Below are 15,223 nucleotides of genomic sequence, written 5' to 3'. Positions count from 1 at the left end.
GATGAACTTACAATGTTAAACCAATGTTGAAAGATGTTTCAAGTTCGAATGCCTCATTTCTCGTCAGTAAAACGAAAAACAAAGCCATTGGATTGGTGAGAGAAAAAATGGAATTTCTCACTCACCAATATTATTATAGGAGTTCATTTCCTAAGATGATGAGAATGCCCCTCTTTAATATAATTGTTGGATATAAACAAGTTGAAATAAGTAGCTAGAAATGTGGCCTATTCTCATATTAACCTCTAAATCGATACAAGGATGTAATTGGTATTTATGTCCAGACATTTAAAGATTGATTCATCATTGAAACAAACATTTTTATACCAAAATTAGAATACACTAGATGCCAAAAAATTTGCCAAATTAAGGACCAGCACTGCACGACGTGTAGACATGCAGTGGTCCTCATCAAGAACAATGCTTTCTCAGAAAGTGTTTGATTACAGGCTACTTAGGCGCACCCCAAATATCCTATCTTCTCCACCATCCCATTTGCTATCATATTCTTCATCATCTATGCAGACTACACTGTCTTTAACCTTCCCATGCATCCTGTTGACCTGAGAATCCATGAACTTTTTCAAGATCACAACACTCGATTACCTCGACAGAAAACTGAATTAACCTTGACTGCTGAGAGCATGCCACAACTTTCCATGCAGGAAAAGATAGATGAAGTTGCAGAGGAAGTTCCTGATCCTCTGGTTCCTCCAGAAAATGTCACAAAAGGGGAAGCTCCCGGAATTGCAGATACTCAACTCAAACAATTTAACAGAGCAGTTTCATGGTCGAGTACTTGAGTTCCTCAACCATGGATGCAGTGCTCAGTTCTACATGATATGGTTTTCACCAGCAACCAAGTTTGGCAAAAGAGAATTCATGGCCATGGACAATCTCTTTAAATTCAATCCTAAAGGGTGCTTGATGATCCTATCAAAAAGCATGGATTCAGGAAGTGGATACAGAACCCTGAAGCCGCATATCGATCGAGGATTCAAAGTAAAAGCATTAACACCAGACCTGCCCTTTCTAGTCAAGAACACCCCAGGTGAAACTTGGCTTCAAGAATTATGACTAGTCTCAGACAACTGTGTCATTTGCCCTGATATGTATACTTCTTAAGGAAATTTTTGGGCCATAAGATGGTGAAGGTGAAGCCTATATGCTTAGGCATTTGACTCACCTAGTCACATCACATGTAGCAGAACCCACTATCTCTCTAGGAGATGTTCATAGTTCCATTACAGAGAGGGTCGCGGGTGTGGGCAATGGGTCGTCTCGGCCTGGTGGTGGTGATCGACTCATGAGAGGGAAGGAAGCAACATCGTGAGGTTTTTAAAGTCAGAAAAACCAAAAAGGACCCGCCCAGGCCCCCAGGCGCCCAGACCCGCCTAGACCCGCCTAGCCACCGCCTAGAACCGCCTAGGCCGATTTTTCGAATCTAAAGCAAAAGAAAAGAATTCATAGCTATTTGAATGTCCCAACTTGAAGCAGATTCTTGTCGTCCCATACTTTCAGTTTTCGGATTGAAAAATCTTACATCTTTGCAAGCATCAACACTTGAAAGATACTCTAGCCTCCAGGGGGCGGACGAATTAAGGGACAAGAGGGGTCGGCTGAACCCACGAACTGGCCGGAAAAATGGCTATGGACAGCCTGTGGAGGCCTGAGCAGACTCCATGGCGAGCAGAACGACGACCCCAAGAGATACAAGCAAGGTGCTCGACGAAAGGCCACAGCTACGAAAGGCCACAGAGGTTGTTTTGTTTGCTACTGTGTGAGACCCTGAATATTACTTTAGATTGTTGGGCTCGAAATCAGGAAGAAAACAGTTCTTCAATCGGAGCCCCACAACCAAAGTTATGAATTTTAGAAGTTTTTAACAACTTTTAGAATTGAAGTTGCAGAGCATGTTCGACGAAGAAGAAAGACTCAGCGTGTTCGGGGTTATAATCCAACACTTCTCATTTTAATTCCTTTTTGAAATGATCCATTAGCAAGGCGCCACGTGTCTATTTTAATTGGACTAACTTCATAAATTCATTAAAAAATCATATGTGCTCTGAAAAATTCATCGAAAATTACCTCAAACTTGTAATCACGTGTATTTTTGTCTCATGACCTCCAAATCACATGTACTTTTATTTGTTTTAATTATGAATCACATTAATATTATTTAAAATTTAAGGGTATTTAGTTGTCTATATTTATTTTTCAAGTCTTTAGCCTTTTAAAATTGTCCCTCTACTGAAAAATTCATGGAAATTATGAACATGAAATTAATCTACAAAAACATTAGGAAAATTAATCTTTTATCTCGTGACCTCCAAATCACATGTAATTTTATTTGTTTTAATTATGAATGACATTAATATTATTTAAATTTCAAGGGTTTTTAGTTGTCTAAATTTTTTTTTCAACTCTTTAGCCTTTTAAAATTGTCCCTCTACTGAAAAATTCATGGAAATTAATCAACAAAAACATTAGGAAAATTAATCTTTTAAGCTTTAAAATTGTTGTTTTTTTTTAAATTTTTAAAAAATTAATGTAGTCTTATGTTTCCTCTTTTTTCTTTTTAAAAAAATGTGAAATAAATAAATAAATTTTATTTTTTTAAAATAATTGTATAGAAAGTGACTCATTTGTCCTAAAAATACCTCAACAGTTTAGCCTAAAAAATCTTCAACACTTTTTACACTGTGACCCTATGACCCGAGAATCCTGGATCCGCCATACTCTTGTCTTGCTAAAATAAATCCTTGAACCCATCTGCTGCTAAGGCTAGAATGCTGTTCATTATACCTACTGGAGAATTTTCATGGTTATCACTATAATAATCGATCTTATAGCTTACGGATCCACCAGACCAGACTACTATTTTGTTGAACTTCAATCAGCCTCAGCCAGAGAATATAAAGCCGAGTTTAATTTTCAAGCATTTAGATAGCAAGGATTATATGCCTATCATAGCATCACTCACATAAGCAGAACGTGACAGCAACGTCTGTATTAGAAGGGTACTAGACATCATGACTGCTAATATGGTACTATCTCTATTATGATTTTAGAAACACAAACATTCAAACAGTTCATCAAGAATGTGTTGCGATTCTACAAGCATGTGTGCCTGGATATTAATAAAGAAACTTCAATCTCCTTTTTTATTTCGTCAAAAAAGGAAATAAGTCTACTATGCCTATATGTGATGGTAAATTCAAACCATGAAGATAAACTTAAACCATATCAATGTTAAATTGATATCATAATGCTAAATTCAAACTAAATATAGCGTAGTGAAATCGTCATCTTCTTACTTTTGGTTCAAATTATCCTCAGCCTGGAGAGGGGGATGGACAGTAGAGTTCTTGTTGTAGGGTGTTTGGTGAGACAATCTGATATTTAAATGCATATAAACCACTTCTATAGGACAAGCTACTTGGATACAGGAAATTCCAAATGATCTGTTAAGGCCAAAAGAAAAAGAAAAGTTGTTTTGCATGTTCATCAGAAAGCTATAAAACATTTTTTAGTATCATCACAAGCTTAATTAGGCTTACTTGCATCTCTTTCGGTCCAAGACTTAGTCTTGCCTTAAGATTTAGAACCTGAAGGATCTTTCTAGTATATATTGGAATCAACCAAGATCATCCAACATAGATGCACTAGGAAGCTACAAACATCTTAAAATTTGACAGAAAAAAAAGATTTAAAAAAAACATGTGTCGCTGCAAACAGTTACATTTGCATATATTGCAAACTTAGGATCCTCAAACCAAAATTTTATCAAAGTAAGAGAAGGAAGAAGATGAAGAACAAGATTTGTTTGAGTGCCTTTCTCCTTCCCTTTCATTCTTCTTTTTACAAACTGGCTGAGATCTGAAGCTTAAAGCTGCAATGCTAGTGGTGACATACAGAAAAAAACAAAGAAGTCCATGTTTTGTAATGTTCTATATGTTCACATAAACAAAATAAGATAATACAAGATTCAGTATGTTCACACAATCAGAAGCCAATCTATAACATACATACATATTATAAAACATAATACACATACATAGACAGAAATCAACAAGCTAGCTAGACAGATCACACAGATATAATTAACTAAGCGTCGGACCATGTGATATCTAAGCCACCCCAGTTGTCCTCAGGCACACCCAAGGCTTTCCAGACAGCCTTTGAAGCATCAACAATGTTGTTAGGACAAGGAGGTTGGTAGTCATGGTCAGCATCTCATCCCTCAGTAGAGTCACACTCATCCACCACCATGGCCACCACACTGCGCCCATTAGCGCTAATTGTGATGTTGTTATGGCACCTTCCTCCATGGTTGTACCATCCAGTGGACAATGCCACAACTGGTGTGTTGTCATTGTGGTATTTGTTGTCACATTCTGATGGACCACCACCATCACCACCTGCCTCGAAACTGTTAAGAGTGAGGTAGGCCTTGGTGCTCCCAGACAATGGCGGTGAACATGTGTAGGTTGGGTACATTTTTCCGGCAACACAGCAATCAGAGTCGTTCTCCTGGTTGCATTGTCCAGCAGGGGCCTTCCTTCCTCTGATTTTGCCGCTTGGACGACATTGCTGAGCTTCAGCCACCAAGCAAATTGTTGAAAGGAGAATGACAAGTAGGAGAATGGAGCCTTGTGAGAAAATTGCTGAGCTCTTCATTTTCTCTCTATCTCTCTCTCTCTCTCTTTTACTACTATTGTACTCTTGTGTGGGATGTGTTTGATGTATAGAAAGCATTTGATGGTGGTATATATAGCAATCAGCATACCAGAAGATACTATTCACTATTCAACATATCATTCGCTACGCACAATATGGATCATACACTCCATAAACGTGACGGACTTGGCCTATTGGCCTGAATCATTTAAAAATAAATCCTCCCCAATTATGCGAAGCGTCAAAATCATAATTAATCCTTTTATTTATGCACATTCTTCTTCCTAAAAGCCAAACGCAATATGATATTCTTGCTAAAATAAATATTTGAATCCATCTGCTGCTAAGACTACAATGCTGTCCATTATAATTACTGGAGAATTTTCATAGTTACTGCTATAATAATCGATCTAATAGCGTAGAGATCGACCGGACCCGACTACATTTTTTGTTGAACTTCAGTCAGCCTCAGCCAGAGAGCATAAAGTTGAGTTTTTTTCAAGCATTTAGATAGCAAGGCTTATGCCTATCATAGCATCACTCACATAAGCCAAATATTTGCAAGTAGCAGACCGTGACAGCAACGTCTGTATTAGAATGGTGCTAGACATCGTGACCGCTAATATGGTACAATCTTCTGAACATTTTAATGCCAGTTGTTGATATGGGAAGGTGTTAATTTTAATTCAATAAAAGGTATATACTAAAATTCGGGCCACTTTTTGGTGTGATTTTTTTTAATCTTAGATTCATGAATGGCTCGTAAGACCAAAAGTTACCAAAAATAATAGGCATGTGTGCCACGATTCTACAAGCATGTGTGCCTGGATACTTAAAAAGAAACTTCAATCTCCTTTTTTAATTAATTCTTCAAAGGAAATAAGTCTACTATGCCAATATGTGATGGTAAATTCAAACCATAGATAAACTGAAACCATCAATGTTAAATTCATATCATGAATGCTAAATTCAAGGATTAATTGTAGCAATGGTCCCTAAATTATACCCGTAGTTACATTTTGGTCACTCAACTCCAAAAATAGCTGCAGAGGTCCCCCAATTATGTATGGTGTTGCATTACTAGTCCCTTTCGTCAAGTCTGTCTATTTTTCCGTTAAATCCATGGGGTAAACTTAGAAATTCATTCCAAATATTTATAAAAACGAAATAACAAAAAATAAATAAATAACGGTTATCTGTGGCAATGGTCCCTCAACTATACTCGGAGTTACATTTTGGTCACTCAACTCCAAAAATAGTTAAGGTTACTCAATTAGGTGTTGTGTTGCACCATTAGTCTCTAGCGTTAAGTCTCTCGAACGGTATGTGAGAGATGAGAACCAGATAATAAATTAAAACAAAGAGAAGTCCATGTTTGATATTGTTTTATATTTCACATTAACCACAATATAAGATAGAAGAAGTCAATGCTCTATATTGACTTCTATAATATACATGACATATTTCAGAGAAAATTCCACACAGTACATACAATACACATAAAGCAACAAGCTAGACCGACAGACACTAAGGTAGCTAAACATCAGTCCATGTGATATCTAAGCCACCCCAATTGTCCTCAGGCACACCCAAGGCTTTCCAGACAGCCTTTGAAGCATCAACAATGTTGTTAGGACAAGGAGGTTGGTAGTCATGGTCTGCATCACATCCCTCGGTGGAGTCACACTCATCTACCACCATGGCCACCACACTGCGCCCGTTACCATTAATTCTGATGTGGTTATGGCACCTTCCTCCATTGCTGTACCATCCAGTGGACAATGCCACAACCGGTGTGTTGTCATTGTGGTATTGGTTGTCACATTCTGATGGACCGCCGCCATCTCCATTTTTCTCAAAACTGTTGAGAGTTAGGTAGGCCTTGGTGCTCCCGGACAATGGTGGTGAACATGTGTAGGTTGGGTACATTTTGCCGGCAACGCAGCAGTCAGAGTAATTCTCCTTGTTGCATTGTCCAGCAGGGGCCTTCCTTCCTCTAATCTTACCACTTGGACGACATTGCTGAGCTTCAGTCACCAAGCATATTGTTGAAAGGAGAATGACAAGTAGGGCAATGGATCCTCTTGAGAAAAAGCTCTTCATTTTTTTTCTCTCTCTCTCTCTCTCTTACTACTATTGGTGCCCTTGTGTGGGATATGCTTGATTTTATGCATAAAACATTGATAGTTGATATATAGAGGAATTCCCCAACCACATTATCCTGGTGATATTAGCAGAACGACAATACTGCATTCCGACTCTGAAAGAGCTAATTAGTTTCTTTTCCAACTTGGTTTGAAATTCAATATGTTATACACTCCATCAACATAACGGCAATGGCGGAATAATTTTATAATATGGATCAATTATGCTGAGGGTCAAAATTTTAGTCCGACCCTCAGGCATGGTTATTTTTCATGACATACTTCTATCTATAGTTCCTATTTCTCATTTTTCATTGCAGGAAAGACTGGATATAGCATTACAAATGCTAGTTTAAAATTCTTCAATTTTTTATTTGTACCATGTCAACCGTTGTTTGCACAGAATCATGAAAAGTTAGAGTTGGAGGGGCTCCCCTGTTTTGCTTAAAAGATTTTGGGCATAACGCAAAATCGTGAAAAATAAGGGTTGGTGGGTTTCCCCTATTGAGAGCGCTTAAACAATTTTTGGGCCTCTCCATCCATTGTCAATTGATTTTAGGCTAAATGCTTACGTTCTAATAAGATATCACAACCATGTGATCTATGTGGTAGACCCAACGGTGCCACATATTCCTGTCACTTTATAAGAATTGTTGAGTTAAGCTTTCATCATTTGACGTGGGATACTCTCAACACCCGGTACCTCTTTTGGCCATTATTAAAATTGAAGTTCAACACCCCTCCATACAAGGCAACTCATTTCATATATATATTCCTTGCAATGACCGCACATACGATATTATAATTGCCGTTAAGATCCTACCAATCAAAATAAGATTCTACTGAAAAGTTAAAACCGTATATGGGAATGCCATCGTGTATGTAACGTAGAATTGACCACTTGTTTGCTTCTTTCAGACTGAGGAAACTTGTCTTTTGTTGTTGCATTGGCATCAACAACAAGAAGACATAATGTTTTAATATGTCACCTTCAGATGAAAATAAAACAAGAACAATGCTTTCTCTAGTATAAATTTTTAAGGATGTTGCTATTGTCTTTAAAGTGTTAACACTGGGAGATGGTTTGCCAGAAAGGAACTATTGGCTGTCATGAATTTTATACTGATTGGCCTTCACTTGGTGCCTCATTTACTGACTCAAATAAAGATTTCAGCATAGAGTAAAGGAAAAGTACATATATACAATTATACAATCATTGAACTCCGAAGACTTAAGTTGTTCGTGAATGAGACAACAATGTATATCAAGCTAACACCCGTGCAGCCTAAAATCATGCACATGAAAAGGTAGTATAAAGAGAAATATAAAGAGAAAATAGGACTGGTGGCTTTGATATTATGTTAGACATCATATTGACCCCAAAAACTTAGGCTGTTGAAGAAGAATCAAACAATGTATGTCAATCAAATAATAACCTCTTTGTATTTTAAGGTGCGATATTGGAAAATTGGTTTTCATTGACAATCTGAAATTCCAAACATTTAAGAATCATGCATAATTGCATTGCATATCAGGCCTGGTTAAGCTCATTTGAATCTCTGTCAGTTCTAGGTTTTATTACAGGAGTTTCAATCTCTAAAGATGTAAGGATTTGAAGAATTGTCTCGCATTAATTGGAACCTCAATTTTCGTCAAAAGAATCTTTCAATTTTTTATTTATTTATTGTTGATGGATCTTTCAGTATTTCTGTTAGTGATGAATCATCTAGTATTTGAATCAACCAAGGCCATCTCATACAGATCCGAAACAAAATGATACTTGCATAGGGCGATATAATCAACACCTTGAGAATCTTTTTGACTTTTTTATTATTGTCTGCAGAGAATCGGATTGTACGCTTATGACGTTGTTTAATTCATATACCTCATTAGTTGTATATGGAACGGTATATTTAAGAAACCTTATACTCACTCTACAAAGACTACAAACATGTCATAATTTGTACACAAAATAACCAGCTGTTTCAGGCAGTTCATGTTCTCTATATATAGCCAACTTAGTATCTAACTTCTCCAAACAAACATAAACGAAAGCAAGAGAAGGAAAAAGATGAAGAATCAAATTTTCTCAGGTGCTTTTCTCTTCATCCTAATCATTCTTGCTTCAAACTGGAGCACTGAAGCTCAAACATGCAAGCCTAGCGGAAAGATCAGGGGGACAAAGCCTCCTAAGGGACAATGCAACAGGGACAATCAGTCCGAATGCTGCGAAAAAGGCAAGCTTTACACCACCTACACGTGCTCGCCGCGGGTGTCCAAGCGTACAAAAGCAACCTTGACCATCAACGGCTTTCAGAAGGGTGGTGATGGCGGTGCTCCATCTGCATGTGACAACAAATATCACTCAGATAGCACCCCTGTCGTGGCTTTGTCAACAGGGTGGTTCAACAAAAGTAGCCGGTGTTTAGACCACATTATCATCCATGGTAACGGAAGGAGTGTCAAAGCCAAGGTTGTTGATGAGTGTGACTCCACCATAGGATGTGATGCTGATCACGATTACCAGCCTCCATGCCCTAACAATATTGTGGATGCCTCCAAAGCTGTTTGGAAGGCCTTGGGAGTGCCAGAAAGTGACTGGGGTGAAATGGATGTATTCTGGTCTGATGCCTAATTGAGATGTTTCTTCCATCTTGTAATAAAATCAGTGTGAGAGGTTCATTGGGTTTGTTAGCTCACACCTGATATTGTTAAGAATGTGAGGCTGCCTGCACTTTATCTTTAATTTCTTCTTTCCTCTATTTCCAAGTTGCTGGTGTATCGAGTTTTAATTGAAATAATGAAACAAGTAATTTTGTAAGATATTTGGCACGTTATGCTATTGAGCTTTCAACCGAGCACCATACATTCAAACAACAGTTGACATAACCAATAGATCCATGTCATATCAATATGTGTGACAACATAACATACTACATTGCCTTGTAAAGTAAACATCTCCATTAATCACGTATCTTATATATCCCCGCTTCACCAAAAATAACACAAAATACCCCACAAGTGAAATTTTTGCATGCAAATCTTATGTCGAAAAGAAAAGGCATTGGAAACCAGTAATGCTTTACTTGTTCACCAATCTTTTGAATGTCAAATTTCATGCATAGCCTTGGTAAAGTTTGAGGTAGGATTAAATTTCAGGAATAACTTTAAGTTCTATAAGCCCATCTTCCAACCTGTGCAACTAGCCTGCTTGCTAGATTTTAAGTTCTTACCTTCGGGATGCTGCAAGGAGGAGAGTTCAAGGGGACTTGCGACAACTAACTAAGAGAGATCCTGCAAGAAATTTTTAGATGTATGTATGTGGAGATGACAATTAGAATTTGGTTTCTCATGAAATTAAGGGCTTGTTGTAAGACAAATGCAGATTCCTCCGCAGCTTCATTCATCCCCGGACACACACTGTTTTACAAATGCATATATATAACCTCAAAATTACTTTCAATCACTACTTGGAACAGGATGGTAAAATAAATTTTACTAAGCAAGATTTGAATTCATCTACCAACATAATTGGAGCAAATCAATAGTATTGTGCTGCCTTCACCATTGGCAGATGCTTGAAAATGCAGAACAAAACATCATTACCACTAACCCTGATTCCAACAGTTTGCAAACATCTGTATAAACTCCCATGGGCCAAATAAACAATAAACAGAACAGCAGCAGATACAGCATAAGATTTACAAGTACTGCCATGCAAATCCGAAATCGATAAACTAGCAGGACAAACTTTAGCACATCTCAATAGACTGTCTACAACATACTATCTGTCCTTGCTGGCAGCCTTCTGAAGAAGTTAACTGGGGCTGATGGCATCTTACCCCTGAACCTGGGGTGCCTCATCAAGTAAACCCCACCAAGAAGAACCAGAACCTGGAAAGGCGTCACATACAACACAATAGCAGCCACAAGACAGAATGTAATATATAAAGTAGTGGCACGAGGATCACGCCAACTGAGAAGTGCCTGAAGCCGCTCCCCTTGTGTTGCAACATCACCCACCACAGTTTGAATCCTTCCAGCCACACTCCTCAAGCGATCATACCTCATTCGAACTATATCTGAACCCCGTGATGTTGGGAATGTGTCGAATTCTTCATCAAGCTCATCAGGGTGCACAGCATCTGCATATGAGATCCTTGTATTCATGTGAGGAGGGTACCTTGGGCGATACCTCCAATTCCAAATCCCTATCAGAAACATGTATAGGAAAACAGTTGGCAAAATCAGTTCTGGGAAACACACGAGCATCACGAATAGAACATGTACAAGCGCTGTTGTGATGGGGTTTTTCCACATGCATACTTCTCCAAACCATTTTCCAACAGCAAACAACCCTGAAAAAACTGACATCAGTCGGAAGAAGTTTGCCTTGCTGCGCCTCATGCTCCAAAGATGAGAGTCTGCATCAGACATGTATTCAACTACTTCCTTCCTAAGAGGTGGTTCTGCTCGACTAAGACGAGCTGCCACTATGTTGACAGCTTGGTAACGTAACATATCTTGCTGCACCACAGTCAATGGCCTTACATAATGCATCTTCGGCAAAAGGGGTTGAGAGTATTTGAACATCATGTTAACCAGTGATGTGCATGAAAATCTAATTGCAAGATGCAATTCACCCATCTTTTTGACACCTGAAGGATGAAGGACTAGTAATGGGTAATTGTGTGTGTAGACACGGCCAGTCTCAAGGGTAGAGATTCGAATCCGGACCTTGCCAACTTTCACATCCTTTCCGCTGCCATTTGGATTACCAATCTGACTATTATCGAAAACTCCCACCGTGAGAACTGTGGCAGGGTCAAAAACCTCCCAAGTGTACTGCTCATTGTATTTCGGGCTTAGGCTGTTATTTATGGTTCGAGTACGAACCCATTTGTGCCCATATTTTGCTACACAATATGTGTCTGATGTACCCTTCCCATCCCTTGTTTTCATTGGGTGTAGCCCTTCAGCATTCAGAATTCCAAGTTCTAACACACCAATATATGACTTCCAGAGCTGCTTAGCTGTGGGTCGAAGGTCGCTACTGTAGTGAGTTGACTCATCAAGCACATGGTACCCTCCATCAAGACAAACACGGAGATGGATTCTACTGAAAAACTTATCTTTATCTTTCTTCCGCTGCTCCCCCTCCATGGCATCTGACATGTGCTTTTCAAGGTTATACCACTTGTCACGGATCTTTCGATCATCAGCACGCTTCTCAATACTGTTCAGTGGTATTGCAACCTTTCCTAAGGTCTCATCCTTGCTTGGACCTACGCGATCTTCAATTGAAATGATCAGATGGTCATCAAAGGGTTCAGCGGCAACAAACATCAGGTCCTCGTTCCACATTGGGTTCATAACTCGAGATTGAACTGGTTTTGTCTTCAAAATCTGATTTCCAATCTGTACTTTTGCATATGCATCTGGGAAGCGGGACTTGTCAGATAGAACCAAGTCCTGTGCCTCAATCACGTTTACTCGTACATACCATAATCTTGGTGAATGGTAAACTTTTGAACGGATATGTCCATAAGCAACTGAAGAACCATCATCAGGACCAATTGCATCAGAATGCCAGGCATCCGGAAAAGCCTCATCAGCTTGTGTGCCATACCATACAGCAAGCATCAGTTCCCCTTTCTCCTTCTTCCCATCCTTATTTGCAAGCCGATACCATTCTGGAGCCAATGGACTGTCAGGTGGAGCTCGTGTAGGAACTTCATGAAGATCAAACCGCACTAACCCAACAAAGTCATCTTTTAAAAGATCCCTGTCTTTGACCACAACGTCCAAAACAGATGATTGCTGATTCTCCTTTGCAAAAGCAAATACCTCATTCCATTCAGGGTTCTGCTTTTTCTCAAAATGCCTTGTAGTTCCTTTGTAGTTCCCAATTCTTACTTCAACATATGGGTCTAGGCTCCCTGTTACATCCATGTGAGGAAGGTCACGGGCTTTCACAACTCGTACAAATAGGTATTGCATCTTTTGAACAAGGTCATAGGTGCCGGATGGCCTGTCTGCACGTATAACTCGCCCTCCAACAATTTGCCCCCCTCCAAGGTAAGGACTTGTCTCTTTAAGCGAATAATCAGGCGCTTGAGATGATGAACCTGAATACATGCGAACAACTTTAGGAGCCTGTGGTTCAGACCTCATTTCCTGCATCCCATAGTTCACTGGTGGCTGGATTGCTGCTGAAGGAATGTTCTGCTGCCGTGCTAGGTTCGGGTTTGGAAGGTGATGAAAAGTGCGTCTCGACTCAGCTTTGTCATTGGAGAATGGGTCTGGAATAACATCTTGAACTTTTTGCAATTGTGCTTGAACATGAGTAGAGCGCGAATCATTATCCAGAGAGGAATCCATTGCAGGCAGTGGATTTGAGGATCTTATAGATGGGTCATCAGTAACAAAAACTTTTAGACCAAGCTCCCCTTTCACACGTGAGAAAATGCCTCTCTTCTCCAGAGGGTAGTGCAAAACAATAGCATCAGAGTATGGGACAAATGATGTCCCTGTCAGAACAACCTTTCCAAGGAAAGATTTGGAATTGGCTTTACCATGGTGGTAAATAGTGGCTTCAAGAGTGAGGTTAGGGATGTCGTTTGGATCAGAGATGTTGAAGTAGAAGCTCTCATTCCAAACAGGATTGAGATCTCTTTCTTTTGTGGTTGTTCGGAATCTCTGGTGATCAAAGTGGAGCTCCACAAATGCACTGGATGCGCCCTGCCCATCTTTGGGCATAAGGTCATGGGCAGCCACAACCTCCACCCCTAACTTGAAGTTCATTGCACTTTGACAGATGAAGCAACACTGGTGAAGGAAATATATCAGCTGCTTGCAGGAATTGGCAAGGAAGAAAGAAGTACCTGAGAATGAACCAAAGAAGTAAGTCAAATTTATAGATCATACGTCAAAAACCCAAAGTAGTACAGAAAAGAGAAGAACCATAAAGAACTCATATATATGGAATCGAATAATCATTGTAAAGAATAAAAACAAGTGTTTGAATGAGCTTCACAAAATAATGAATGATACTCCCAATTTACTGAGTATAATACAATTACATCTTGTGCTCATGGATTTCCTTTTACAATATCAAATTTTTTATTCTCTTTAGAAATCTTAATATCATGAAATTCTTTTTTGAATTTACAGTCACCTTTTGCCCTCAGATTTTTCAGCAACCAAACAGAACATGAATGTGTTGTAATGGGATAATACATATTCTTTTTGTATGTCCCAGAAAATTGATATTGAAAGGAAAAGAAAAAAGGAGGGAGAGAATCTGTAAATCCTTTTATAATTCATTCAAAGGTAGATTCTGGGAAAGAAAAAAAAAAGAGCTTCAATGCTTTACCTTCTTATTAAGCATGTGATCTATAACACGAAGATATAATGAAAACAAAATTAAAGGAGGAACAAACAGCAAAAAAGCCTTCAACTTTTGTAAGATTCCAGAGAGTATCATCAAACAAAACAACCAAATTCTCATACTGTTTTCTCTGTGACAAAAAGAAGGACAATAACATATAGAATCTTTCTAAATCTTCTCCTTTTTCATTTTCCCCGGAGCAGAAATTTCTTGTTCTGTTCTCTTAGAGATTATTAAAAATAATTTTCTTGAAAAGCAAGGTCCACAAAGAATGGTATATACCAAAGGTTCAGCTAAAGGGAAAAAAATCTAGAGGCAAACTTTTGTCAAAACACACAGAGAATACATAATACTTTTCAATTTTCATCCGATTATGCAAAAACTAAGGAAAAATAAAATTAGTCGAGAACCAGAGACATCCTCTGGCAAAGCTAAAGTGAAAACTTTCTCAAGAAACAAACAGAAAACTATTCAAAAAATTTATCTGATTATCCTAAATTTCAGGAAGCAATTGAAAACCCAGAAGAGAATACCTCCCTTTTTAACCAAACTTCATCTCCAAACACCAAATTTCTCAAATTTCCGCAGTGATCACAAACCCATTTAGCTCAAACAACCACCATATAATCCATCACTCACACACACACAAAGCAAAGCAAAGTACCCAATAAAGCACTTGAAGAAATACATAAAAAAGAGAACATTCAAAAGAAGCTTACCTTGTTTTGAGCTGGACAGGTTGACTTAAGAAGCTCACAGAGCCTTTGAGAGATTGAACCCAGTAACAGAGACCAAAAGAACCTTTTATAAACAAAGAGAGAAACACAATCAGAGGGTGAGAGTTTTTCTGGGATGGTTCCAAGAGAAAGAGAGTCGTCGAAAACGAGTTAATAATGGTCTTTGATTGGTACACAGATAAAGAGAGAGAGAGAGAGAGAGAGAGAGATTGGTGGGTCTAGTTTGATGTACGACTCTGAGAGGTTGTTCTGTTCGTATTTTAGCAGCCGAG

General features: G+C 38.7%; 3 protein-coding genes and 1 pseudogene across 3 annotated transcripts; 1 reads left to right on the top strand and 3 right to left on the bottom strand.

Annotated features, from left to right (window-relative positions):
- Window positions 1-3,879: 3,879 nt before the first annotated feature.
- LOC148296915 (putative ripening-related protein 1) lies at window positions 3,880-4,718 on the bottom strand (annotated as a pseudogene).
- A 1,332-nt stretch (window positions 4,719-6,050) lies between these two features.
- LOC110759343 (putative ripening-related protein 1) lies at window positions 6,051-6,820 on the bottom strand. The gene has a single exon (XM_088249120.1). It carries the CDS (start codon window positions 6,781-6,783, stop codon window positions 6,217-6,219), a length of 567 nt encoding a protein of 188 aa, XP_088105246.1. The 5' UTR covers window positions 6,784-6,820; the 3' UTR covers window positions 6,051-6,216.
- Window positions 6,821-8,851: 2,031 nt separating this feature from the next.
- Window positions 8,852-9,658, top strand: LOC148296914 (kiwellin-1-like). Its single transcript, XM_088249121.1, has one exon. The coding sequence runs from the start codon at window positions 8,896-8,898 to the stop codon at window positions 9,457-9,459; it is 564 nt and encodes a 187-aa protein (XP_088105247.1). The 5' UTR covers window positions 8,852-8,895; the 3' UTR covers window positions 9,460-9,658.
- A 647-nt stretch (window positions 9,659-10,305) lies between these two features.
- LOC110759291 (multiple C2 domain and transmembrane region protein 5-like) lies at window positions 10,306-15,223 on the bottom strand. The gene is made up of 2 exons (XM_021961344.2): window positions 14,934-15,223; window positions 10,306-13,708 (listed from the first exon to the last, which is right to left on the bottom strand). Exon 2 carries the CDS (start codon window positions 13,626-13,628, stop codon window positions 10,599-10,601), a length of 3,030 nt encoding a protein of 1,009 aa, XP_021817036.1. The 5' UTR covers window positions 13,629-13,708; window positions 14,934-15,223; the 3' UTR covers window positions 10,306-10,598.

This window comes from Prunus avium, chromosome 2, assembly GCF_965620075.1.
Source record: "Prunus avium chromosome 2, drPruAviu1.hap1.1, whole genome shotgun sequence".
NCBI classification, from domain to species: Eukaryota; Viridiplantae; Streptophyta; class Magnoliopsida; order Rosales; family Rosaceae; genus Prunus; species Prunus avium.
Note: the sequence above shows the minus strand (reverse complement) of the source record. Positions and strands in the feature narration are given on the sequence as shown.